The following is a 26,310-nucleotide window of genomic DNA, read 5'->3' on the forward strand; positions in this document are numbered from 1 at the left end:
TGCTGTGTACCTGTTCAGTGGCTGATCGCCACTTTGTTTCGGTGTACCGAACATGGCCTTGTAGGGAAGTTGTCGAAAAGAGTCAAGAGGAAGAGGGTTCCTCGCACCAGCCTTCATGGATCTCGCGGGAAAAGAGAATTGGTGGGTCGGGTCTCCCCCCGAATCATCGTGCTTACCTTTGTGGGAGACATACTGTGTAGAGGCGCCTGTTTGTGTGCTGGCAAACATCATTGTCGCCGCTGCGGAGAAGCTTCCACAAATAGTTCCCAATTTCCCCATTAAAGCTCAGAGTCGAGCCGCACAAGACGAGAGTGCACAGGCCATTCGTACCGGCGTTTTGCTAAAAACAGCGATTCAACAGATCAACTGGCCCATGATCGTCAGGCATCGGAAGGATCGTGAGAATGGTGAGGAGCCAGGCGACAATCAGACCACTGCGGCACATTCCGTTTCATCTTCCCCTGGGTAACGGCCTGTGCACACCTGCTCCATTCACAGCGTTGCATACCTTTCCTTCCTGAGCTTAGCTGGACCGTGCGCACCAGTGCATTACCCCATGTTTTGCCGACCAATGGAGTGGACCACAGTATGGCACATATAGAATTACCAACAGCGGGCAATTGTAGTTGTCATTCTCCTCCAAATTATTTGTGTGGATGAACATGAAACTGACAGCCTGGCTATTTTCCTTCCAGCAGCTTTAAGTCACGGGACCAAGCACGTGATGAAACACGTGATGCGCACTCGCTGTTGCTCTGGCTCGACAACCAGCACGATCACGAGTATTGTGGTAATTTAGAAACGCCAAGCTGACGAAAACAAGGACAACGATTGGTGGCTCAGGCCGGCTTTACCTCGGCATATTCAATCGAATCTCATTTTTCCCTCCGAGGTCGGCCAAGCATTTTCATCTTTCTTTCTACTCAGCGACGAGGTTGAGTGCAATAATGTCGGCCCTGATGCAGCGAGCCCCTACAGCTCGCGTCAGATGTCCTCTTGATCTGGGCTCACGGCTAGGTTCTCGACGAGCAACAGTAGCTCGCCGCGACTATGCTGTGCACCAGTCTCAGCCACCCATTCGAAGGAGAGCTGCCGTCCCTCCCTACCAGAAAATCCTGACGAATTTCGAAAATGTCAGGGACATTCTGGGATCGCGGAAGCTTACTCTCGCCGAGAAGATCCTCTACTCCCATCTCGACAACCCAGCCGAATCGCTGCTGACCAATACCGACAACGGCACCAACATTCGCGGAAATGCCAACCTCAAGCTCAAGCCCGACCGTGTCGCAATGCAAGATGCCTCTGCTCAGATGGCTATACTCCAATTCATGACTTGTAACCTCCCCAGCACGGCCGTACCCGCAAGCATCCACTGCGACCATATGATCGTGGGGGAGAAAGGTGCGGATACGGATCTGCCAAACTCGATTGCTGGGAACAAGGAGGTCTTTGACTTTCTCGAGTCTGCCGCCAAAAGATACGGAATCGAGTTCTGGCCTCCGGGAGCAGGCATCATACACCAGAATGTATTGGAGAACTACGCCGCGCCTGGTCTTATGATGCTGGGAACGGACAGTCACACGCCAAATGCTGGTGGACTGGGTGCGATTGCTATAGGCGTTGGCGGTGCTGATGCCGTAGATGCTTTGGTCGACGCTCCGTGGGAGCTCAAGGCCCCTAAAATCCTGGGAGTCCGGCTCGAGGGCAAACTCAGTGGCTGGACCTCGCCGAAAGATGTCATCCTCTACCTCGCTGGTCAGCTGACTGTCCGTGGTGGCACCGGCTCCATAGTGGAATACAATGGCCCTGGTGTCGACACTCTCAGCTGCACAGGCATGGCTACCATCTGCAACATGGGAGCTGAGGTCGGTGCGACCACCTCGATTTTCCCCTTCTCCGAGACCCATATTCCATACTTGCGGGCCACTGGACGAGATTCCATCATCGATGCTGTCAAGGGAATCGCATATGGCTCTGAAAAGTACAATTTCCTGCGTGCCGACAGTGGCGCCGAGTATGATCAAGAAGTCGTAATCAATCTGTCTGCTCTCGAGCCGCACATCAATGGGCCCTTTACCCCGGATCTATCTACACCTTTATCGAAGTTCAAGGATGCAGTGGAGGCCAACAGATGGCCTGATACCTTTTCGGCCGGTTTGATTGGCAGCTGTACCAACAGCTCCTATGAGGACATGACGCGTGCAGAGGACCTGGTAAAGCAGGCACAGGCTGCTGGCTTGAAGCCCAAGTCCGATTTCTTCATTACACCTGGCAGTGAGCAGGTCCGAGCTACGCTCGAGGACAACAAGACTCTAGATACCTTCACAAGCGCGGGAGGCACTGTCCTAGCCAACGCGTGCGGGCCGTGCATTGGCCAGTGGAAAAGAACTGATGGCGTGAAGAAAGGCGAGGACAATGCCATCCTTTGCTCATATAACCGCAATTTCCCCGGTCGAAACGACGGTAATCCTCGCACAATGAGTTTTCTCGCTTCGCCTGAAATTGTGACGGCTATGTCATACTCTGGATCGACTTCGTTCAACCCTATACACGATGCCATTCCATTACCATCTGGGGAGAAGTTCAAATTCGAAGCTCCGAAAGGCGCAACGCTGCCCGGTTCCGGCTTTGCCGTTGGAAATCCTGCATTCTTTCCTGTATCTGCCGACCCTGATCAAAGCGTGGAAGTAATCGTTGATCCCGAATCCTCCAGATTGGCTATCCTGGAGCCTTTTGAACCGTTCCCAGAAGGCGAGCTGAAGGGACTGCAGGTTCTGTACAAAGTCAAGGGCCAATGCACCACAGACACCATTTCAGCAGCTGGACCGTGGCTTAAATACAAAGGACACCTCCCCAATATTGCCGAGAACACCTTGATCGGTGCAATCAACGCGGCAACTGGCGAGACAAATGTTGCATACGATAGCGACGGCACTACATCTTCCATACCAGAACTCGCGAAGAAGTGGAAAGCAAAAGGACAACACTGGCTAGTTGTGGCCGAGGACAACTACGGCGAGGGATCCGCCAGAGAACACGCCGCTCTTCAGCCTCGATATCTCGGAGGTCAGATCATCCTGGCAAAGAGCTTTGCGCGAATCCACGAGACCAATCTCAAGAAACAAGGAGTGGTGCCTGTGACCTTTGTCGACAAGGCAGACTACGACCGAATTGATGCTTGCGATAAAGTCGACACCGAGGGTCTGTGGGATGTCTTGAAGAACGACGGCCAGGGCGAGATCAACCTGAAGGTCACGAAGAAGGACGGAACAAGCTTTAGCGTTCCAGTCAAGCACACTCTAAGCAAGGACCAGTGCGGATTTATCCTTGCTGGAAGCGCGTTGAACCTGCTTGCGAAGCGCCAAGCAAATTGAGTGCAACACGCCGCTGCTTCTATGGACGGAAGGCAGAGTGCTGCAGCGAGTTGCGGAGCCTCGCTTTTGCCGGTGTCGGCTTGGCATCATCGGCGCTTCTGATTAGCCATCCAAGGGACCACAGCAGAAATTGGAGCCTATCGCCTTTGTCCAGTCGGTCGTCGCCACCACGCTCATGCATTTGTTTCTCGAACTCGATGCGTCGATCGCCGTGTCACCGAAGACGAAGATTGGCCCTGACAGCTCCGGTTGTATCTTGTCTTGGTCCTGCACGGGGCAATGGCCCAATTGAGCATGCACATCGTAGTATATAAGCACCAGAAGCGGTGGACGACGCACGCAAAACAGACAGCTCCTGTACGCTGAGTTACAAAACGTCCAACCAGCAGGAGGCTCGCAGACATGCTCGTCGTAGCAGCAATATTTGGCCTGGTCCGGCTGGCGGACGCATGGGGCACGCTGGGCCACGAGACGGTTGCTTGGATTGCTCAGTCATATGTGTCACCCGCCACAAAGGAGGCTGTCCAGGTGATCCTGGATTCAAGCCAGTCTGACTATATGGCGAATGTATCGACCTGGGCCGACTCGTACCGCTACACTGACGGAGGTGGATGGTCTGCGCCACTTCACTACATCGACGCCAATGACAACCCTCCCGAGTCATGCTCGGTCGACTTCAATCGCGATTGCGGCGACGAGGGATGCTCTGTGTCGGCAATTGTTAACTACACCTCAATCCTGTTGGACGACGAGTCTAAAGCTTCAGTGAAACGGGATGCCATGCGGTTCATCATTCACTTCATTGGGGACCTTCACCAACCTCTTCGTAAGTAGTCCTTGTCCTGTCTGCTATCAACCTGGGTGATAGGATATGGACTCTGACGGGCGTATAGATGATGAAGCCATCGACGTCGGTGGCAACACCATCAATGTCACATATGATGGGGACGACACCAACTTGCACCATATCTGGGACACTGAGCTTGTCGAGCAACTGGCAGACGGTCAGGATGCAGAAGAGTTTGCAAAGAACCTTACCGCCGCGATTCGTGCAGGGGCCTACGGATGGGATTCCAGCACTTGGCTTACTGGGGCTAGTCTCAACGATACCAAGGCGTCCGCCATGACTTGGGCGCACGAAGCGAATGCATATGTTTGCAGCGATGTACTTGCCGCAGGTGTGGACGCGGTCGAGGAGGGCGATCTCAGTGGAAGCTATTACAAGGCACATTTCGATGTGGTACGAGTTCAGCTTGCCAGGGCCGGGTTCCGGCTGGGTGCATGGTTGAACCTGATCTACACGGGACAGGCAGGTGACTGATGCCTTGAACGTGGGGCTTAACGGCCAGGCAGTAAGCTGGGGAATTTGACGCTTGGGAGAGGTGAACGGTGTCACTGATGTCTACTGTGTATTGGATTGTGGATCATCCTCGTTGCGCAGCTTAGTGCCATGGGGAACCGTCCGAGGCTCTACCACAGTAATTACAGTGGGAGCATGACTGCATTGCTCGCGCTCCTACATGTTTTCCACCGGCATCGTCCTCCAATCAAGACTTTCCTTGGCCACATCGCATGAACTGTGTTGCTGCTTCGGCGTGGATCGACGAGGTCCATGTTACCAACTCACTTGAGGAATTTTACCTGTCGGTAAATGCTAGCATGCGCATGGGTCCTGTGTTCTACGTTCGCGCGGCTGTGGTGCCAGGAGCAAGAAGATTCGGGTCCGCAGTCATTTAGGTTCGTTAGGCGGGCATTCTCGTTCTGTCCCCCCGTTTCAGGTCCATGTGTCTCCCTCAGAAGGGCAAGGAAAGGTCGATCATACATACTCGTTTCGGAATGAAATGCGCAGGGACGCGGTCACCTCTTGTCCGCCGACAATACCGATTGCAGTGCATGATGCCAGCCTAAAGCATTGACGCAGTAAAGCGATGCCCATATGCAATGCAGCGTCAAGCCAGCCAACAATCTTACGTCGGGCTGCCTTTCAGGGCCAGGTGGACTAAACCGTTGTTGCCCTCTCCGGTGCTACGCACGATAGGCAGTGATGACGAGGCATTCAGGGCACCACTTCGTCCTGTCCAATTCTGATAGATCTGCTGTCATCTCCAGCTAGTATGTACCTTTTCGGGAGCACTTTCCACTTCCTCAGAATGACAGCCGCCATGAATGAGGGTGGAGTGAGGAGTGACCTGTGGAAACCAGCCTCTTGCAGATCATAGAAAGTGCTGCTTCGCCTGCTCTCTCGCGCACTGTTCATCTAAAGGTTCAGATTCTGTTCACAGTTCCCTGAGCTGAGTACGAAGGCAGACGCTCGCTACTGGAACGAGGCTGTGCCCAACGCAGTGGACACGAAGCACACTTTGCTGTAGCCAGTTGAACTCAACACTCAACAGGGCGCCCAGTGGCTCAGCAGCGGTACATGTCAGGCTTGACACGCAGAGCCTCTCCCTCGTCATTCCTCGCTTCTGGCCCCTTCTGATCGTGATTGTTCTCGGTGCACGAGCAGCAACTCGCACCCTTCACACTTTTTCTTGGGGTCGCGGGGCAAGGCTAATTTTGGGGATACTGTACCTCGTCGTGGCAATCCGGAGCGCCATCTCGAGTTCTCTCAGTAGTCGACCCTCAGACATAATAATATCCGCCTCGCTGCGCTCAAACCGACCCCATCACGATCGTTTCACAGCGGCGCAACAAAGCAGGAACCCCAAGGAGCGTCGCCAATACCGGGATCGCCCTTTCCGCGCGTCGTTTTCTCCACCAGGCTACGACGACCTGCACCCACGCCATCGCCTGACTGCGTAGAGCCCTCCTCAACTGCATACAGGGTTCCCACGCGATCTACGGGGATTATATACCTCCCCTCGGCGAACGGCGTCGTCCAAGCCGCGCGACCACTGGCGTGTACTGTTTATGTACTTACCGCAGCTTCGGCGAAGACCACCTGCAGCTCGCGATCCGCTGTCAGCACTCTACTGTTCCAAGCATCCAGTCACGTTGGTTCAGTCCACTCCACGATCGCACGCGTGCTCACTGGGCTCGAATACACCGGCATTCGGCAACTACACGGCTACCCACGAGCCCAGTAAATTGTCTAAGCCCCAGTCACAGAACGCCACCATTTTGATCCTTCCCGTGCTTGTACGAGGTACGCCTGCGGCCATGCCGGCCTCCTACTGTGCCCAACCGACCCGCAATATCCTTATTATCGGGGCGACGGGCGTCATAGGCACATACATCACACGGGCCATTCTTGATGCAAGAGAACATTTTGATCGAATTTGTATCTTGACCAGCCAGAAGACGTTGGTGGAGAAGGTCCAGGATATTGCGGCGCTGGACGCGTGGGGTGTGGAAATCTTCACGGGCAGGTTGGAGAAAGAGTCTGCGGTCAAGAGGGCATATGAAGGTACGCCATTCACACATATAACCTGAATGCGGCGGGGCTATGGGGAGGCGGTACTGACACAGGTCGAAACGGATAGGAATCGACACGGTGGTTTCCTGCGTCGGTAGGGGTGGCATAGAGAAACAAATCAACCTCATCACATGGGCCGAGCAAGCGGGCGTGCGACGCTTCTTCACCTCCGAATATGGCACCGACATTGAATACTGGCCCCAGTCGGCCCATGAGCCACCACATCAGCTCAAATTGAAAGTCCGCGCCCACATGAAGACTATGAAGACGCTGGAGCATACATATCTGGTCACTGGTCCCTATAGCGACCTATATTTTGGGACCATGAAGGCAAGACCTGAACTCGGCCAGTTCGATGTGAAGGAAAAGAAGGCAGTGTTACTGGGAGACGGAGAGGGTCCAGTCAGTTTTACTGCCATGGCTGAGTATGTGTACTTCTTCGTCGTGACGATTGGACTTTGACTGACGGCGCATGCAGTGTCGGGAAATTTGTAGTCGCAGCCCTGATGAACACCACCGCATCTCGGAACACGACATTGATCGTGCACTCATTCACCGCAACGCCACACGAAATCCTAGCCGAGTACGAACGACAGACTGGCTGTCAGTGGGAGAAATCATACACGACGCTCGAACGGTTAAAAGAGATTGAGAGAGAAGAGTATCAAGTCTACTCGGCGCTAGCCACAGTTGTGACGCTACGGCGGATCTGGACCGAAGGCGGAACGCTGCACAAATACTACGACGAGACCATCCTCGGGCAAGTCGATGCAGAGACACTGGAATCTCAGGTCGCAGCAAATATCCGGAAGCAAGAAGATGGTGAAGGCGACTTCCCCAGTCTGATGCGAAAGCTGAGTTTGACTTGAAGAGGGGGAAAGCGACCATCATTTTGGCCGCGAGAAAGGGAGAAATTCCTGCGATCACCGCACCGATCGGGTCTCGACTTTTAGTACGCAACACGAACTACATTATGAGGACCGCGAGAGCATTAGACAGCCTTTCTGATACCCTGGCAGATGCATGGTAAGGGTATAATCTAGGGGAGTATGGACGAATACGAGGCCCCCTGACCTGTCAGAGCCTTGCACCAGGGCGAAAGCGATCACTTTATATACATCATTTGAATCCGTCCAAAAGCACCACTCCAACTGCCCGGGACTGGTGGGTGCCCTTCACATGAAAAGTTCGGCTGTCTCTTATGGTCGGGTACAGGCAATCACCGCCAGACCGGACCGTGCATCAGGCCGAGCACATATAACCGAGGTTCTTCCCCCAGCGGTGCGGTCGATACTCCTAGATTGGACACCTCTGTCTTATCACTGTAGGCGGTTTCGGACCAAAGTGGACCGTAAATCGTCTTTGCTGCTCAGCGGCGTCCGGTGTTGAAACCGAGGAGAACAACCGGCCCGGCAAGCCCTATCTGCTCGTTCATGTGGAATCTTGTCGTTCTAAGGGCGCAGCCAATCACAGCACGTGGCACCGAAGCAGGTGCTGATGTCCACTTCCTTCTCTATCTCCAAGTTCCATGTTCGAACCTTCGTCTCGGCTTCTCCAACTAAATTGTAAATTCTACCGACCGAGCACAGCGTACTGCATTAGTGCAACAAATCATATTCTCTCTGGGTTCTGTCAGACGGCTCACAGTTTCAGAGGTGTCGAACGAGCCCGGCCATCTCTCATTGCTATTCCTCCGGCATCTAGCCCTGGGGGTAAGACCTTGGTAAGAGATTTGTACAGGGTGCGGAACCCGCAGAAGCGGCGCAACAAGTCTGTGAGTTGCAGCAGGAAGCAGGAGAGGGGCAATCATTTATCGGTCGTAGCCCGTGGAGTCAGGCTCTGATACGTGGTCGCCTGGCTTGCTTGAGGGATTCATCTCCCCGGCCTTGATGCCGAGACGAGAGCGGAAGGAACGAGAGACAGTTAAGTGCTGTATCGTGGTGACTTGGTGGTAGCACTGCAGCGGACGGCATTTCGGAATCAGCAGCAGGAACAAGCCGTCGGCCCTTTACAGTACAACGCCAGTTCCCACCACCAGTCAAGATCTTGTGCCGGCGAGCGGTTTGGACTCCGTGGCTCCTGTCACTCTCAAATGCTATGGTTGATTCATGATACTAGCTGGCCGAGTTATCCACGATAGTGTCACCCAACAACCCTTTGCCTCCAGAACACCACGATTCGCAAAAGCATTGCTCTCGCAGACGCGGCGCAGACTCACCAGCGAAGCGAGCATTCACATATCAAGTCCCTCCTCGCCGCCCACTCGAACATCTTCATTAGCGGCCAAGCATAGTCTGTTCTTGTCGTCCGTGGGACCCGTTCGTTCTCAGTCACTATCCGCAATCTCTTTTGCTTCTGCCGCCAAAATGCCTTCCCCGTCACTTAGCCAGCCTCCTCCGTTACCTCCAGGCAAGGACAGACACCATATTGTTGTGCTCGAAGGCATCCACGCCGAAATGCCGCCCTTTGACTTTCCACATACCATCGATGTCCACCAACGGACCGCGCCTTCCCAGGTCGTGGAACGGATTAAGGGCGCCACAATTGTCATCGCCTGCATCGTCCCTGTGACACCAGAAGCCATGGACCACGCTCCCCACCTCGGCGTCTTGGCCGTAATGGCCGTGGGCATCCAATGGGTCGACAAGCAAGACTGCGCCCGCCGCGGCGTCACCGTCACGAAATGCCCAGCCGGCAACGTCGACGCCGTGACCGAGCACTTCCTCGGCCTATACTTTGCATCCCGCAAAAGGGTGGTCCAAGTGCACAACAAAGTCACCAAGACAAACGAGTGGCTGGAAAAGGGCACGTTGACCAAGCTGTGGCCCAGCGGACCGCCCATGGGAGCCGGCCAGGAGACACTGGGCATCATGGGATACGGGACCCTGGGGACTCGGCTTGAAAAGCTGGCCAAAGCGGTGGGTTTCAAAGAAGTCCTGATCAGCGAGAGGAAGAACTCCAAGGCCACACGCCCAGGGCGAGTCAGTTTTGAAGAGACGTTGCGAAGAGCGACGGTCGTGGCGATTTGTTTACCCAAAGAACACGACACGATCGATCTACTCAGCGAAGCAGAATTACGGTCCATGAGGAAAGAAGCTCTAATCATCAATGTCGCGCGAGGAGGGATCGTCAACGAACACGCCCTGGCCACGGCGTTGAAGGAAGGGTGGATCGCCGGCGCCGCGACCGACGTGTTGGAAACAGAGCCCGCAGGCCTGGGCACGAGTCCGTTGATCCCCGACGTGGCGAAGGGCGAGGAGGAGGTGCCGAATTTGACGATATGTGAGTGGCGCGCTCTCTTTCTCTCTCCTTGTCTCCACAAAGGACGCATGGCTCCTTAACTACTGTAACTGGTATCTAACTGACTAACCTGCTTGTGCGCTACCAGCCTCGCATATCGCATGGTTCACGCAGTCCACGATCAAGAACTACCAGCGCCTGCTCAAGGAGGGTGTCGAGGGATGGGTGAATGGCACGTTACAGCTGGATGAGGACAAAGTGCACAAGGTCGTCGTGGTGCATAATGGGACTGTGTGGAATTGAGGGCAACACTGAACATCACATCGCACCATATCGCCGCACCACAATTGCCAATGAAATGCCGGGAGAGGCATGCGTCCGGATCGCACTCGATGATTAGAATACTGGAGTGGATTGACCAGACGATGGGTCGATGATCGGAGAGAAGTGAATTGACAGCTAGTGCCTCGCACAGTTGATCGCAATGGACAGGCGATGGATCAATGGTTGGAGATAAGTAAGCGTGAAGCAATGTCAGACCAAGTCCGTCGTCGATCGAGACGCACGCTCGGACTTGCGGCAGTCGTCCTTTTCCCTGTGGGTGGCAAGGGCCGTCAGTTTGCGTTGATCCCCGTATGATATCCAGCGTAACAAGGTACAGTATGATAAGGTGTCCCCATCCATCCGGTGGACGCGAAAACGGCATGAGAATAGTACTGTAGTAGCAGGATAGATACCTACAGTACGATCTGTTAGTGGGGCGCTGCTTACAGTAGGAGCGGGCGAAGAGAACAGCCCTGAACCGCGCTCTAAAAGCAGCTTTACCATAAGCGATACGGTTACGGGGGTAGACCAAGAGCAACACAATACACAGTAGATCGGATTGCCCGCGATTCGATGATGGTGGCAGTAGCAGTAGCAGCAGCGGTAGCGAGGTCATATCGCTTTGGCCTTTCCTAGTCTTACCTTGCGTAGTATGCGCGATTGTAGTGATTGTAGTGATGGTGAACCCTCACAGACGTCGAGAATGAGACACGCACACACACATCATTTTATTACTGTAAGCAGGATCGGAGGCGGCGGCGTGAATTGTGAATTTGGGAATACTATAGACAGAGGGAGGGTGATTTGGAGCCTGTCAAACTGCAAACTGGTTACGTGACTGGCAAGACTGGCAAGACTGGGAACTGTGTTCGATCATACTGTATCGTTTCGGATACAGTCGACATTCGCAACCTTTTGCTGGCACCCATGTCATCTACTACTGTACTCAGTTGTATGTACAGAGGGTCATCTTTGCTGTGGTCCAGGTGGAGAAGGAGAAGTGAAAGTTTGACTACTCCTGGGAAGACAAGGGTTGCTTCCTTCCTACAGTATGTGATGATTCTGTCGCACTTACGGTGCTAGAGCACCGAGTCATCATGGCATGCTCGCAAGCATTGATCAAGGTCAGCATGCCTTGCATCTCGGACTGACTTGTGTAGATTTCAAGGTCCCGAAATGGATTCAATTCTGGATTATCGCACCTCAGCACGAAGCTCGCGGGTCAGGCGTGCCGCGTACAACTTCGTCAGAATGCCCGATTGGTCCTCGACCCTGACGGGGAGCTCAGGCTCATTGCAATGGTCATAGTGTACATGGGCACCGCAATTCTGAACCATGCCTCATCCCAATTGCTAGGCAAATCTCCTGTCCCAAGCGTCCCAATTCCGTGTCTGAACATTTCCATCCGCAACCAACCACCAAGACCGACATGCGCACTGGCTAGACAACCCATATCTCAATAACTCATTACCGCACGTCTTGCATCACCACGTCCCTCATTCCCGGATGTGACGCGTCCTCAGTAGCTGGAGCTGCTTCAGATTGCCGGCTAAGTTCTTTCAGGACGTTGGGTCCGGTGCGAGTGTCATCGTCTCTCTTGGCCACGGTTGCTTCCTCATTGGACCCCTGTGCCAGTTTCCTCCCTTCACCATCAGCAGTATGAGCCATGTTCGCCTTAAAAGCTTGCTCATTGACCTTGTGTTCGACGGCGAGCGCGGCCTCAAGCTGCGAGTGTGAGTGGGGTTGTGGCTGCTTACTCGGGGTCGGCACCGGCCCATTGGAGCTTGAGTTGCGTAGCTGTTGAGGGCTTGGCCGCAGGTTTTCAACAGGCGGGAGGATCGGCGTGCCGCTAACAGAACGCTTCTCACCAGGGTAAGGGGCGGTAGTAACGGTAGGCAGTACAGGCTCATTTGTTGGGTGGAGGGCGTGCTGGCTTATGGACGAAATGGATAGAGGTGGGGATGTCGGTGCTGACTTTTGAGAATTGGCGCTCGGCGCAGCTAGAGGACCCGGTGTCTGTTGTTTTCTGGGCGAGAGCCCGGACAGTGAATAGTTGGGTGTTCTTGAGATAGGAGTCCGATGCAAATTTGCCGGCTGGTTCTGAGAAGTGGGTCCAGGAGTTACTTGGGATTGAGATGATGTCGCGTTGGTAGGGCCAAAGATGCCATTCGACGTGAGCTCGGGAGATTCCGAGGCTTTCTGAGGGATGCCGGCAACCGGACCGACGTCCATGTTCCCTTGTGTCGGAGACATAGTTGGACGATTCAACACGGGGGACGGCAGACGAGCACTGTTGGGCGAGGAATTGGGAGCTGCCGAACGTGTCGGAATGGTCGACGGCGCCAGGGGTCTCTTGCCGCCAGGATAGTCCTGGTACTGATGTGACACACCATTGTTGTGGGACGGTGGGCTAGCCGCAAAGGGAGGTGGCGGGATTGTAACCTGGCCGTTGCTGGCGGAGGGGAGGTAAGGCTGGATTGCTTGATAGCCAGAGGGAAGAGGCCGGCTGCCATAGCCTTGTGGATACTGGGGAGGGCCAGGATGCGGATGCTGAGGGGACCCAGGAAGTTGCTCAGGGTATGTGCCGTTGACCAGTGATGGCTGGTGACCTTGGGAGGCTTGGCCCGGTGTTGAAAGGTGCCCAATCGATTGTGAACCCTGAGTCCGCATACTGGGAGCCTCAACGCCAGCGAAGGTGGACCGAACAGGTGCCGGACTTGGAGGAGCCGGAGACGATGATGCACCAACACGGAACTTGAGGGAAATCTTTGGCTTCTTTGAGTCCTCTTCTTTCTGTCTGCATTCTTTGCAAACGAAATGAAAGTCTTTCTTCTCTGCCGCCGACTTTGAGATGCCCAAGCATTTGCTATGCTGCCAGACGTTACAGCTCTCGCACGAGATGATGTGGGTTCCATCATCCTAGACAGCGGAAGTTAGCATGCAGCGGGCCAGGCCAGGTTGAACGAGATACCCACAAGATTTTTGCCATAAACCCCACAGCCAGAGCAGTCAAAGGTCCAGTCTTCGTCGGCGTCAAGGTCCTCCAGCTCTTTCTTGTTCCGCTCCATGCGCTGCTTGAGTGCTCGATCGGACCCTCGACTCTGGCCTTCCTCGATGCGCTTCTGCTCCAGTTCGTCTCGGGCGAGCTCCTCTTCTTTGAGGATTCGCTTGTATTCGCGGTCCTTGATGCGTTGTTCCCGCGTCATCATGCGGTATTGTCTCTCTTGCTCCATCTTCTCTTGTCTTACTTGTTCACGATGAGCAGCGGCGAGGTCGGCTTGTCTCTTTTTCTCGATCTCAGCTTGTTCAGCGTCTCGTCTTTCGCGGTCGTGCTTGTCGGCCAAACGACTGGATCGTTTAGCACCGACCATCCTCTCCATCATGAGGAGTTCCCTCTCACGACGCTCAGTCTTCCGACGTCGCTTCTCTTCGGCGGCTTCGATGACCGGAATGACTTCCTCCATTAGTCGTTGTCGCAGCAGCTTCTCATTGGCATCTTTGCTCTTTTTGAGAGATTCACAAAATTCCTGATAGTCAGGAAGATTTATGCAGAGGCATTCCCACTTGAAGCCGCCGAAGGTATCAATCTCCCAGGAGTCAAGCTTTTTTTCTTCTTGGGTGGCCTCTGTCTCTTCAGTGTTGTCTTCGTTATCCTCCTCGGTTTCGACGCTTTCGACTTCCAATTTTCTCCGCTTGGATTCCCGGCGTCTGGCGGCGATGGCTTTCTTAGAATTCGCTTTCGGTTTGGCCTTTGGAGCTGCGGGCAGGGGAGGTTCAGTGCGTCTGTAGAAGCGATTGTCGTCCAGGAGGTAATACTGTCGATCATCTCGGTCGTAGCCGAACTCTTCAATGCGCTTTATGAGCAACGTTAGTCCCACTGTGGACATATCTGAGCGGCAGAACTCACCCATTCAGTTTGATCCGCTTCACGAGGATGATCGGCCATCTTCTCCCTCATGCGGTCGGGGTTCCAGAATGTCCATACCGTCAGCTGGTGAAGGATCCTAATCTTAGTGCAGATGTCAAAGTCCCGAAACCGCTTGGGTTCTTCGTCATCGCCGTAAGGGTTGAGATGAGGGGCCTTGGCCAGGTACTGTCGGCGGGTATATTCATCCCAAATGTCATAACTGCACTAAAGTCAGTCGGGCACAAGACAGTATAGGCAAGGCAGGACTGACTTCAGTCCTCGATGCGAGGAAATCCACTTGAGAAGGGTGAGGCCGATCTCCTCGAGTTTCTCCGAACTGCCTGGCTTCAAACACTCGTTCTCGAAGTCCTGCGAGATCACCATTAGCCATTCCGCGCGCCAAAATTACTCCGCCGGAAGCGTTGAGCGCTCAATGCACCACAGCATTACGGACATTGTAGGCGTACCTCGATGTCAAAGTCTTCGTCGATCTTGACGGCCTTGCCGAATGTGAAAATGTACTGCATCACCGAGGCAAATTCCCACATATTACGTATCCTCTGCAGTAACGAGGTCTCCTGCTGCTTCTCTTCAGGCTCGGACGCCTCCATCTCGTCTCGCGTGCGTTTGCGCGGCATGGTGCGAGGGAGGCCGGCCGGGAGGCAGAGAGGTGAAGAAGGGAAAGGGTGATGGCGAGTGTATTTCAGCTTGTTTGTATCATCAAGAAGAGGTATGACAGATATCTATGCCCTTTGTTGGCTGGTGGTGAAGTGATATCGCCGATATTGACGGAAGTGTTGCTGGATCTTTTCGGCTGGGTACGCGGGATTGCATCTACACGGAGCGAGGCGCGACTCGTGAGGCCCATTCAATTTGCAGGTGACCGCAACAAGAGAGGCACGGAGGCCAAGGGCTGCGGATAAAGGTTATTCCGGGGTCCGGCTGCCCGTCTGGTCACTCATTCACTTCACTTTACTCCGTACTTGACTGTATTTACTCCGGACTTTCCGACATTCCTAGCGCTGAACCACGTATCTTTCATAGCATCAGTTGTATAGACGGTTGGATACCTGGCCGTGCCGTTTATGCGAGGTTTGAGGCTATTCAGCTGTGCCCCTGCCTTCGTTTCAGTGGGCCACCAAGGTCAAATACCTGGCAAAGCACGGACTTTCCTCGATTTAATTGCAGTTTAAAGGTACAATCCCAGTGATGTGGGATTGGAAGCTGGAAGTGGTGTGAGCGGTTTCAGAAACTGCCCTTGGGATCGTCATAAACACAAAGTTTCTTGCTCCGAAACTAAATCCTTCTTTCATCGATCAATACCACTTCTCTGGTTGCAGTCACATTATGTCCACTCCTCCGACACGCCCATCTACCTTACAAGACCACCCTTCCCTCGCCCCCGCCTTTCACCTCACCATTCTGATCGGCCCGGCCACTCCAGTCGGCTCGCTCTCCCGAGGCACGCCACTCACGGTCGTCCCACTCGTATCAGGTTCTTTCGTGAGCGAGCCGGGATTTGATGTTAGCGTCGATGCCAGGTTGAGGGGACAAGGGGTCGATTATGTCCATAATGACCCCGATGGCGGCCGTATGAGATTGAGGAGTGATTTGCTCGTTGGGTGAGTCACGAGACCTCCTTCGTTTCCTCCTCAAAGGCGGAATGCAAGTGTGGCGTCGACGAGTCGGATGTGCCGAGACTGATTGTTATGTTTTGTACGGGACTCAGGGATCAGAATGGAGAGGTATGCTCTGACGTTGTTGATGCTGTTGTGCTCTGTCCTCGAGGAGAAGAGTCGTCTGCTAACAGCCAGTCTGGCTCCTCAGACGATCCACATACATTACACTGGCATAATCGATGTCACGAATGAAATGCGCCGCATCCTGGGTCGGAGCGTGAACGCGAAGACGACGGACTTCGGAAGCTCCTGTGAGTCAATCTGAACAGGGACCTTCCCTCGTCTTGTCCATTGCCTTGCACTGTCCATGTCCTTGTATTGTCCAGAGTTGTTGATATCTCCCTTCAACCACCAAAGTCATCCATGTATCCTTCGAAACGGGCTCAATCCGATATAAATCGTTGGAACAGGCACTCTTTGTCGGATCTGGAAGATTCATTATTGATGAGCGCGGGCTTACCGTCGAATACCGGATAAGCAAGGTCTGTAAAGGACTTGGCGCGGCCGCGGAGGACCCTGAAGCTGCTCCTGTGGAAGGTGATAACGCTGGCGGAGCTCAAGCAGAGACCTCAAGACCGAGCGCCTGAAACGGGTCACTCGGCTGCGCGCTGATAGATTGTCGGCAGAACCTGTCGTCTGGGTAATTCAAGTTCTGAAAGTTGCCGTGAAATGATTAAGCAAGTAGCGGCGTGCTTTCGCTGGCGGGTGCTGGTCCGCTAATCTCACTGCGCGCCCGAGCTTCCGTCTCCGCAGAAGCATCCTTCCTATCGTTAATACCCCAGACCCAGCTGGGCGCCCAAATACTCATCTTCCACCACCCCTGCCTCCTCGCCTTCCATCTCCGTGCCGCCCACCTCCCCAACCTCACAGCCGACCAAATCACCAACAGGCCTATAAGCGTCCCGAATACAGCGACAACGACACTTAGGAACGTCATACTCGAACATCGACAACTGAATGGCCGAGCCCTCATCTCCCATCGCTCCCGCCATGCCAGAGGACATATATCAGCGGACTTTATCGGTGCAAGGATTCCGAATGGGTACGGGGAAATGGTGTTTGGCACGCAGGTTTGCGATGTTGCGCACCAGGAGCAAGGGTATGGATTTGACGCAGAGAGGCAGGCGGGACAGTGCGGACGGGTCCAGCAGTGGAAGAAGAGGTCGAGGTCATCTTTGGGAAAGGTGGTCGTGTTAATGTTGTTGAGGATGTTGAGTACGGACGGAGAGAGCTCGGCGAGGTCGTATGCCATTTCTCATCAATAGTAGATAAACTCTGGAATTCACTCGACGCCAAAGTCCTCCATTATCCTCACATTGTAGGTCCTCCTCGACCTTATGGGTGGAGCTCGAAAAGGTACGTGGCCGATTGTGCCAGAACTTCAGCTGGGACCTCCTAGAAAGGCCCAATTTCTTTCATAATAACTGCCCTGGCAAACAATTACGGTGGCATCGATTGCGGCAGACCGGAGAGCACGAGTCTGCCGCTCCCCTACGAAGAGAAGGAGGCGAAGAAGGGGGCAATGGCTACTAGGAACGCCCGCTCGTGCCCGAATCGGATGTATGTGGGGATTTCTCCAACACCACGCCTCCATAAGAGTAGGCACACGCTGTGCCTTTTATCGGAAACCCGATCTTTCGAGTCGTTTGTTCATGGATAGAAATCTGCAAGGTTAGCGTCATTGCCATTCTCAAGCACAATCGTGAATATTCATCACTGAAGCTAGAAACACGCATCGCGAACGGCAGCTCTACGGGCATAGGGAGGGAGGAGGGGAACCCAGACCGGGTTCTGTTAGAAAAGCTCCAGATAATTAGGAACCAGCCTAGGTGGGCCACGGCTGTCTTCGGATTTGGAAATCAGCAAAAGTCACCAGCGAAACCCGCCTGGCAGTCTTCGGCCGGCGGACTCGGCGACTAGAACAGGTCTACTTAGGACTTCCTGGCACTCGCGCCGTAGGGAGCCTCGAAATCATCCCGCGTCAACCATGTCGGATTCAATACCAACAACGACCAGCGGCTATCGAATAGATCTTAAAGCTGGCAGCTTCGATGGCCTGCATCTCGATGAATCGATGCCCGTCCCGGCGTTGGGAGCGGACGATGTTCTCATATCTGTGCAAGCAGTCTCGCTAAACTATCGGGACATTGCCATGCCCCTAGGACTTTACCCGGCATCCGCAAGGGGAGACGTTGTGCCGTGTTCAGACGGCGCAGGCACTGTACTTGCGGTCGGAAGCGACGTCAAGTCTCTAAAAGCAGGAGATATGGTGTGTCCGACCTTCTTCCAGGATTTTGAGGACGGTTACGCCACAAAAGAAAGCAGGGCAACGAGTCTCGGAGGGCTCAATGACGGTGTCCTCAGAAAGCATGCCGTGTTCAAGGAGAAAGGGTTGATCAAAATCCCGGACTTTCTGAGCACCGTCGAAGCGAGCACTCTGCCGTGTGCAGCTTTGACGGCCTGGAATGCGCTGTTTGGTGTCGGAGGCAGGGCGCTTGAGCCTGGCCATTGGGTCTTGACCCAAGGCTCAGGAGGTGTTAGCATCTTCGCCTTGTTGTTCGCCAAGGCTCTCGGCGCGCATGTTGTCGCTACGACGGGCGACAAGGGCAAGGAGCAGAGACTGAAAGATCTAGGCGCCGACCTCGTGATCAATTACCGGGAGAACCCAACTTGGGGCCGTACTGCGATGGAATTCATTGAAAAGCAAGGTGGAACAGGAGCGCAGCACGTTATCGAAGTTGGCGGCGAGACCACAATGGAACAGAGCTTGAAGGCTGTCGCACCCGAAGGTCTCATCTCGATCATTGGCTTTCTCGGTGGTAGTACGGCGGAAAGGAAGACAGGGTTCTGGGACTGTTTTGCAAGCGCATGTCTGGTCAGAGGTGTGCTTGTTGGGAGCAAGAAGCAGTTCCGCGATATGTTGAGCTTCATGGAGGATAATGGAGTGAGGCCAGTTGTGGATGAGAGAACCTTCAAGTTTGAGAGGGCCAGGGAAGCATACGAGTATCTTGAGGCTCAGAAGTTCTTCGGGAAGGTCGTCATCGAGGTTCAGGATTGAGAAGGCTGGTAAGGCTGTGTTGCACGTGATGAGGCTGGGCGGAAACTTCCTCTCCGCTACAGTTGCCTAAATGAGCTATCTAGGTCATGGAGTTGCGCCCTCACTTGTTCACTTCAACTTCACATCATCTTCAGCAATATCATACCACGTAGGTAATGGAGCCTGCACCCGGTCCAGCCTGCCCTCTCATATGCCTGACGCCAGAAGCCACTGCAAATAGTGCCAATGAATCTGCAGATGGAGCACAGCGAGCTTTCCACATCGGGCATGGAAGCTGCTGAGCAGGCAGCTCTTCGATCCTAATGTCAGTCAGCGAAGAGCGCAGCATTCGGTATCAGTAGCTTGCCTCACAATACCGAGCATGAAGGTGACTTGTGTATTGTGGCTTCCGCAGGGTTGCACAAGTCTTTCACATCTGAGGCGGAGCACCACATCATTCTCTCGGTTGACCACGGCAGCTGCGTACCCCAGGTTCTGGACCTTCGACCTCAATAAACTGCATTCCTAACCCTGTATCAACCCATTCGTCGGCTTTCCAAGGAGTCATGCTCGGTACATGCCCGTCTGTCACGGTGGCACGGCTCACCGGGCCTCGAGTTGTCCACCCAGATCAACCCATGGCCAACAAACACTGAGCTAAGTAAACGATACGGCTGGGAGTAGGCGCAAACGGACGGGAAGGAACGCCGAGTCAGGCAGACTTGATGACTCTGTGACAGAAGACTATATGCCCAACGATCGCGCTTGACGGATCGAGATCGAGGATGCGGGCTGCAAACCGAGAAATTCCGTGGTAATCTGCACTCAACACCATACTTGCTGACAATCGTAGATACGCGAATAGTCTCATACGTGAACAGCACGTTTGAGAAGAAGGGTGAATCGGTCGGCGAGGACAATAGCTGACAGTGACAGGATGAATATGAAGAGTGAATGATGGCGCGAATCGTACCGCACCCACCACTTCAATACAAACACCAACTCTTCACTGAGTCACAGGATGAATCAATCGCGCAGTATCGTTCACTCCCTCCGCCAAGGTTATTCTGTCTGCGGGCAACTGCCTCTTCCACGATCTTTCCCTTCATCCACCTTCGAGTCTCTCTTGAACCCTGTCTTCCCTTTTCCCCTCGCAACACCACTTCTCCCACATCCTCGCAGCAGCGAAGATGCAGCTTCTCAACACCATTATTGCCCTTGTGGCCGCGTTCACCGCATATGTTGAGCAGCAGACGACCGACCTGGTTGTCGCTTTCCGGGAACGGGCCTTCCAACCCGTTTTCCATAATTTCCTGGCCATCGAGCCATCCACCATCATCTCCACCGTAACCTCAACAGTCACCGCATCTCCGACAGTGTCCTTCACCACAACCGTATATCATGGCGGGTCCATCGCCGTTGTGGCAACCTCTGCACCTCCTCCACCTCCTGCACCAACCTCGACCACAGTCCCTCAAGTGCAATATTGCCTTGCACCACTAGCCTGGGCAAACTGGGAAGAACCTTCGGTCTGCATGTCAGAACACGCGTTTGAGCGTTTGTCTGCCTTCCTCGCAACGTTGTCGGAGGAACCAACCCTCCATATCCCTCAGTTGATCCTCGCCAGACTGTCATCCTTCTTTTCTTTGCACTGCGAACGCATCCGGATAGCTACTTCTCCGGTTCAGCAATGGACCTTGGAAACAATGGCCGCCGTCGTCAATGACGCCATTTCCATTGGGGGGAAAATCAGAGTCGAAGCTTCAGGGCTCATTTGTCCGATGAGAGACTTCCTCGCGTCCTTGACATTGCCACAATGGCTCATCTACTGCTTCCTGTTCGTCACAACCAGCTCCCTTCTCATCAGCGCTAGCATCATAATTTTGGGAGCAGAACTGAGACGTCGGGACCTACTGCAACGCATGCAGCGTGAAGAGGAGAAATCGACCCGCGCCCGTCGCTGGAATGTTATTGCGGAAGCACTGGAGTTTTACGAGCAAGGAAAGATCACCATAAGTTCGACCAAAGAGGAGGCTCGAAAATTGTTGGTTGACTACCTCATCTCTTTCATAACCTCGGAGAAGCAACCAGAGTTCCCTCCACCAACAATACAGCAGCGCTGTCCTGAACTCCGGCGTGCGAGGACCTTATGGACGCTTGCCTGCGGTTTGCGCCACAAGCTATTCGCTGCCATGAAGTGGATGTTCGACGTACAGTGCTTGTTTTTGGTGGAAACCCCTCTCAGATTTTCATGGCGTGTCATCATCAGACCTCTTGGAGAGGGCGTCGTTTGGCTGTTTGACATGTATGTCGAGAAGTTTGTCCTCGGTATCATGCCGTTTTGTTTCCTCCTGATGGTCAACGTCCTGTCCTCCCTGCTTGGCCTATCGATGGCAATGGGTCTTGTCTGCCTCGGGGTTGCCCTTGCAGTCCTTCTCTGCGGCATCCACGCCGTGTCATATGCAATGCTACCAGTAACTCGCTTTGTTGGAAGACTGCGAACTGAGGTCGTCAACGAGTTGCGCGAGGCTCTGGAAGGCGCCAGAGAGTCCTTGGAAGCAGAAGAGGCTGTCAGAAAAGCACAGAAACACAACTATACCTTGTCCTTGCTCGCGCGACGCACGCCAGAGACACCTGACCAGCCAATCGCACAGCCTAACCACTGGTCGGTCCCTTTCAGCAAAAATACCAGTGTTCCCACACATCCGTCCCCTCGATATGGCGATCATTTTACTTCCGACCCATCAGTCACAACCCCGATCATTTCCTTCGGACGCCTTCAACGTCTCCTCTCTCTTGAAACTGAGTACTCCACCATTTCCGAGAAACTTCAGCAAGTTCCAGGTTTTACAGTGATCGCCAAGATTGACTGTCTCCTTCGCTGGCTACCACCACACCCCATAGTAGGCTTTCGACGACCTGTTATATGCGACAAATGCAGCTCGAAGGATGCAGTCACGAAGGCACAAGCATCAGAGAATGCATTGGCTGAGACACAGCAGCTTAAGAAGAGAGTCCAAGAGCTTGAATCTGAACTTGGAAGCCAGAACGAAACGCACGATTCGGCTGAGGTACAGCAGCTCAAGACTAAAACCCAGGAACTTGAATCCAGGCTGAGCAGCGAGCATGAAAAGCACGATTCAGCCGAGAAGCAACGCGAGACGAAAGTCCAGGAACTGGAGTCCAGACTCAGAAGCCAGAACGAGACGCACGATTCGGCGGTTAAGCAACACCAGGCCAAAGTCCAAGAGCTTGAATCCGAGCTCAGAAGTCGGCAAGAGAAGCATGAAGAAGAGGTCAAGAAGCTGAGACAAGAAGCGCACGCAAACGCAAAGCGAGCTGAGGCAAAGACGCAGGAACTGGAGCAAGTCCAGGCCCATCTTTCACAGACACAGAAACTCTCCTCCAACGAAACAGCCGTCACCAGTCAAGTGCAGGAGACGATAAATCAGCATTTGGCTGCGGCCGCTGAGAGAGAGGTCACTCTTCGTGCCGAATGTCAGGCACACATTGAACTCCTGATGACTGCTGGCCGAGAAGTCGAGGTCAGCCGTGACCAACAGCAGGCTGAAGTGGAGCGGCTGATAACTGCTGGTCGGCAAGTTGAGGCGGAGGCCGAAAGCCTCAGAGGCAAGCTGCAGACAGAGAAGAGCGCACATGCTGCAACCAAGGTCCAACTGGACGCGATGCGAACGCGGTTGGAACAAACAACGCAAGCGTTGGTGGCAGAGCGACAGTCTGCTGCCCATAATGAGGGAGCCATGGCTGTTGATGAGCCTGGCCACCTACGGAGCAACCCGTCAGGCAACGGCTCTACTTTTGGAACCGGCTTCAACCAGCCTGCAACCTCCGGCGGCGACGAGGCGTTGCGTGTATTGAGGGAAACTGCGAGCAACTGGCACAACCAGCAGCAGAGAGCTAGATCTGGTGCCATGTCCTCTGCGCAGCCGCCAGCTCAGACGGCCACATCGAGAGGAACCCAGCCAGCAGCGTATGTTACCACTGGCGGAACCTCGAGCCATGCTGACCAGACTATAGTGGCAGAAAAGTCAACCGCCCCACCGGGTTCACAATGCTCTGACGTTCCGAAGGCCCGTAGCGGCAATTTCATTCCGAGTCAGCACATCGCCATATACAACGCAGCCCCTACTCCAACCGCAACGAAAGCCACTCCACCACAAAACCTCCCACCTCATCGTCCTCTCACACCTACAATGCCGCTATATACCCGGCCGACCTCCCAACCAGCACCTCCAGCCGTCTATGACGGCTCTGAAAGAGATCCGTTACGACGACAGATGATGGCGATTGTCACGAAAGCGCATCAACCCACAAGACGAGTCAGACTCCGACTCCGAGGAGGATTTCGAGGACGTCAGCCTCGAGCCTGCTGCTCGTGGTGACGATGACATAAACGCCGCAGTGGTGAGCGAGCCGGTAGAAGCTGGCATTGGCACAGAGGTTGTGAATGATGCTTCCAAATGGCTGGAGCTGGAAGGCGGGGGTTCGTTCAGGGCTCTTGAGCTGAAGGCGGGGGTTCGTTCAGGGCTCTTGAGCTGGAAGCAAGGCAAAAGGCGGACGAGACCGACCGTCAGAGATGGAGAGAAGAACAGGCACAACTGCAGAGAGAACGAGAGGAGCAAGGAGAGATTTTTGAAGTGTGATGGGAACTGGGATGGAAAGGTGCCAGCTCGCTTAATTCAGCGCAGTGGCAGCCTTACCATGTGTTGGGAACAGGGAAGGGGAACGAGATGAGGCTTCATTGGGACATTGTGTTGCAAGTGTCATGGTTGCTGGTTACTGAGTATGGCGCGGTGTCGGCGTGAGGGTTATTACAGACGGGAACGATGCAGCAGAATGCATCAGAACAGGGCGTTGAGATGGCTGTAATGATTCGCGGTTCCGGTATGGGTAGAGCATTGCTGGGCAGCCGGGAATCGAGATCAAAGCGCATAGTTCTCAATGACAATTAAATCAGGCAATCCTGTCACGCCAGCCTTTGTGCGATTCAGCGGGACATCATTGTCAAGTCTTTGATACAGTTGGTTGGCAAGATGTAATTGCGAACCTCCCTCGTCAGGCGCAAGGCGTGGTGGACGAGGCAATCACACCATAGACAGGAATGTCTAAAAGGTCGTGGAGAAGGCCTGGGCAAGTGACTTCTCCCGTCGCTGGAAATTCTCCCAAGAAGCAGCACTGAGCGAGCGGGATTCGCTGGCGGCCAACTTAACTGTAGACAATACCGAGAAAAGCGTCACTTTGCATTCATACGAAGCTCCCTCGGTCTTGCAAAGCCCGAGATTACAAGCGAGGCCGTCGTCACTGTCGGTTGTCAAGCCGTGTATAACTACAAATGTAACTGCGACTTCGGCGGAAGGCCACCGCGGCGCAGTCTTCTGCTCGACATCCAGCCAACTTCTACCTGTACTGCATACCATCAACACAACAACCATGGCGGACTCTCAAGCGGACGTAACCCCGAACAGCACCCCATCGCGGCTCTTCCGACCAGTGAGGGTATTTCTAAAGGAAGTCGGCCTACTCACGCTCTACCACAGCCACATCGACACAAAAATCCTGATCCTCCAGCGCTTCGTCCGCCTGTTCGCCTACGGCGGCAGCACGCTCATCTTGGCATCGTACCTATCTGAGCTGGGAAACGAGGACGCCCGGATCGGGTTGTTCATGACCCTGACGCTCGTGGGCGACGTGTTTGTCAGTTTCCTGCTGACACTGGTAGCCGATCAACTAGGGAGGCGATGGATCTTGGTCCTAGGCGCGGCGTTGATGTGCGCCAGCGGTGTCGTGTTTGGGCTGAGCTCGAGTTATTGGGTGTTGCTGGCGGGGGCGATCTTGGGGGTTATCAGTCCTGCGTCGGTCCCAGCCTTTTCCTAGGCCTTACGCGATATACATGCTGATGCTGACTGATCGGTGTTGATTCCAGGGGGAACGAGATCGGTCCGTTCCGCGCGATCGAGGAATCGACCATCGCGCATCTTACGGCCAAGGAGGACCGCAGCGACGTTTATGCCTGGTACAGCTTGATCGGCACGGCGGGGACGGCATTGGGATTCATAGGCTGCGGCTGGGTCATCACCTACGTGCGGGATGAGAGGCATTATGGCACGATCGAGGCTTATCGCATCATATTCTTCGTCTACGCTGCTGTGGGGGTTGTCAAGCTGTGCTTGGCCCTCATGCTGAGCAAGGCGTGCGAGCTCGATCCGAAGCCGAAGCCAGCGTTCGCCGATGCGACAGAGACGGAAACAGCACCCTTATTGGGCAACGGCGCAGCGTCAACTGCAAAGAAGCGACAATCGCGGCTGCTCCCGGACATCAGCAAGGAGAGCCGCGTGGTTCTGATTCAGCTGTGCGTTCTCTTCGCCTTTGACAACCTCGGGTCAGGATTGGCACCGCTGTAAGTGCAATGTCTCCCCTTCAGGCCGCAAGGCCCTCTTGTTTAAGGTGCTGACGTGGCAGATCATGGGTCACGTACTTCTTCAAGCGCAAGTTCGACCTCTCAGAGGGACAATTGGGGTCCATATTCTCCGTCACGGGCGTCATCTCGGCGCTTTCCATCTTCGTGGCGTCGTCTATTTCGAAACGGATCGGGAATGTCAAGGTAGGGAGCGTCCTCGCAAGTACTACGCACAATGTGTACTGATTATGTTCTAGACCATGGTCTTCACCCACCTCCCCTCGGCCATCTGTCTTGCCCTGATCCCCATCCCTTCGAGCCTCGGCGGCGCTCTCGCCTTTCTCATCGGCCGAGCCTGCACGCAGGTCATGGACGTGGCGCCCCGCTCGGCCTTCCTCGCAGCTATCGTCCTGCCCCATGAACGGACCGCGGTGATGGGCACGATCAACGTGGTCAAGACGTGTTCGCAGAGCTTGGGGCCCGTGATTACGGGTATCTTGGGGACGAGGAACCATTTTTGGGTGGCGTTCGTTGCTGCGGGGGCGTTGAAAGCTACTTATGATCTCGGCTTGCTGGCGGTGTTTGCGGAGAAGGAGGCGCCGAAGAACAGGACGGAGAGGGTGGATGAAGGGCAGCGAGCTGGCGCGAGCGGGCAGTAGGAGCACCATGGTGGTGCAATTGCGCCGCTCCGCCGGATTATACTCGCGACAATGCTAACATGGTGTGGAAACCCCCTCCTGGCATTTCCGTGGCCGTCTCCAGACCTGATCCAAAGCAAGCTCGTCGACTCGATCGCATTTCTTGTGGTAAATCCAAGCCGGCACCTCATTCACACTCACGCCATGCCAGAACAGTCTTCTCATCTACTTCCGGTTGCTCAACCCTCGCCGACTGAGGTCTGAATGACTGATTGATG

The 26,310-nt window shown here is 54.4% G+C and overlaps 10 protein-coding genes across 10 annotated transcripts; 8 read left to right on the forward strand and 2 right to left on the reverse strand.

The window, feature by feature from the left end:
• Nucleotides 1–947: 947 nt before the first annotated feature.
• On the forward strand, nt 948–3,374 carry A1O7_06518 (aconitate hydratase, mitochondrial; the record flags this gene model as incomplete). Its single annotated transcript, XM_007760520.1, has 1 exon — nt 948–3,374. The coding sequence occupies one exon, from the start codon at nt 948–950 to the stop codon at nt 3,372–3,374; it is 2,427 nt and encodes an 808-aa protein (XP_007758710.1).
• Nucleotides 3,375–3,776: 402 nt separating this feature from the next.
• On the forward strand, nt 3,777–4,695 carry A1O7_06519 (uncharacterized protein; the record flags this gene model as incomplete). Its single annotated transcript, XM_007760521.1, has 2 exons — nt 3,777–4,200; nt 4,268–4,695. The coding sequence occupies 2 exons, from the start codon at nt 3,777–3,779 to the stop codon at nt 4,693–4,695; spliced, it is 852 nt and encodes a 283-aa protein (XP_007758711.1).
• A 1,838-nt stretch (nt 4,696–6,533) lies between these two features.
• A1O7_06520 (uncharacterized protein) lies at nt 6,534–7,658 on the forward strand (the record flags this gene model as incomplete). Its single annotated transcript, XM_007760522.1, has 3 exons — nt 6,534–6,780; nt 6,857–7,214; nt 7,268–7,658. The coding sequence occupies 3 exons, from the start codon at nt 6,534–6,536 to the stop codon at nt 7,656–7,658; spliced, it is 996 nt and encodes a 331-aa protein (XP_007758712.1).
• A 1,497-nt stretch (nt 7,659–9,155) lies between these two features.
• On the forward strand, nt 9,156–10,332 carry A1O7_06521 (uncharacterized protein; the record flags this gene model as incomplete). Its single annotated transcript, XM_007760523.1, has 2 exons — nt 9,156–10,071; nt 10,178–10,332. 2 exons carry the CDS (start codon nt 9,156–9,158, stop codon nt 10,330–10,332), a joined length of 1,071 nt encoding a protein of 356 aa, XP_007758713.1.
• Nucleotides 10,333–11,820: 1,488 nt separating this feature from the next.
• On the reverse strand, nt 11,821–14,898 carry A1O7_06522 (DNA-directed RNA polymerase; the record flags this gene model as incomplete). The annotated part of the gene is made up of 5 exons (XM_007760524.1): nt 11,821–13,272; nt 13,329–14,207; nt 14,261–14,480; nt 14,532–14,629; nt 14,728–14,898. 5 exons carry the CDS (start codon nt 14,896–14,898, stop codon nt 11,821–11,823), a joined length of 2,820 nt encoding a protein of 939 aa, XP_007758714.1.
• A 1,099-nt stretch (nt 14,899–15,997) lies between these two features.
• Nucleotides 15,998–16,526, forward strand: A1O7_06523 (uncharacterized protein; the record flags this gene model as incomplete). The annotated part of the gene is made up of 2 exons (XM_007760525.1): nt 15,998–16,190; nt 16,297–16,526. The coding sequence occupies 2 exons, from the start codon at nt 15,998–16,000 to the stop codon at nt 16,524–16,526; spliced, it is 423 nt and encodes a 140-aa protein (XP_007758715.1).
• Nucleotides 16,527–16,765: 239 nt separating this feature from the next.
• Nucleotides 16,766–17,113, reverse strand: A1O7_06524 (uncharacterized protein; the record flags this gene model as incomplete). Its single annotated transcript, XM_007760526.1, has 1 exon — nt 16,766–17,113. A coding segment is annotated over one exon (348 nt), but the record flags the coding sequence as incomplete, so codon positions are not given.
• Nucleotides 17,114–17,926: 813 nt separating this feature from the next.
• Nucleotides 17,927–18,997, forward strand: A1O7_06525 (uncharacterized protein; the record flags this gene model as incomplete). The annotated part of the gene is made up of 1 exon (XM_007760527.1): nt 17,927–18,997. The coding sequence occupies one exon, from the start codon at nt 17,927–17,929 to the stop codon at nt 18,995–18,997; it is 1,071 nt and encodes a 356-aa protein (XP_007758717.1).
• A 1,169-nt stretch (nt 18,998–20,166) lies between these two features.
• A1O7_06526 (uncharacterized protein) lies at nt 20,167–23,057 on the forward strand (the record flags this gene model as incomplete). Its single annotated transcript, XM_007760528.1, has 2 exons — nt 20,167–22,967; nt 23,015–23,057. 2 exons carry the CDS (start codon nt 20,167–20,169, stop codon nt 23,055–23,057), a joined length of 2,844 nt encoding a protein of 947 aa, XP_007758718.1.
• A 1,370-nt stretch (nt 23,058–24,427) lies between these two features.
• On the forward strand, nt 24,428–26,053 carry A1O7_06527 (uncharacterized protein; the record flags this gene model as incomplete). Its single annotated transcript, XM_007760529.1, has 4 exons — nt 24,428–24,849; nt 24,921–25,394; nt 25,457–25,598; nt 25,652–26,053. 4 exons carry the CDS (start codon nt 24,428–24,430, stop codon nt 26,051–26,053), a joined length of 1,440 nt encoding a protein of 479 aa, XP_007758719.1.
• Nucleotides 26,054–26,310: the final 257 nt, after the last annotated feature.

The sequence above is a fragment of the Cladophialophora yegresii genome, assembly GCF_000585515.1.
Source record: "Cladophialophora yegresii CBS 114405 chromosome Unknown aczIN-supercont1.4, whole genome shotgun sequence".
NCBI classification, from domain to species: Eukaryota; Fungi; Ascomycota; class Eurotiomycetes; order Chaetothyriales; family Herpotrichiellaceae; genus Cladophialophora; species Cladophialophora yegresii.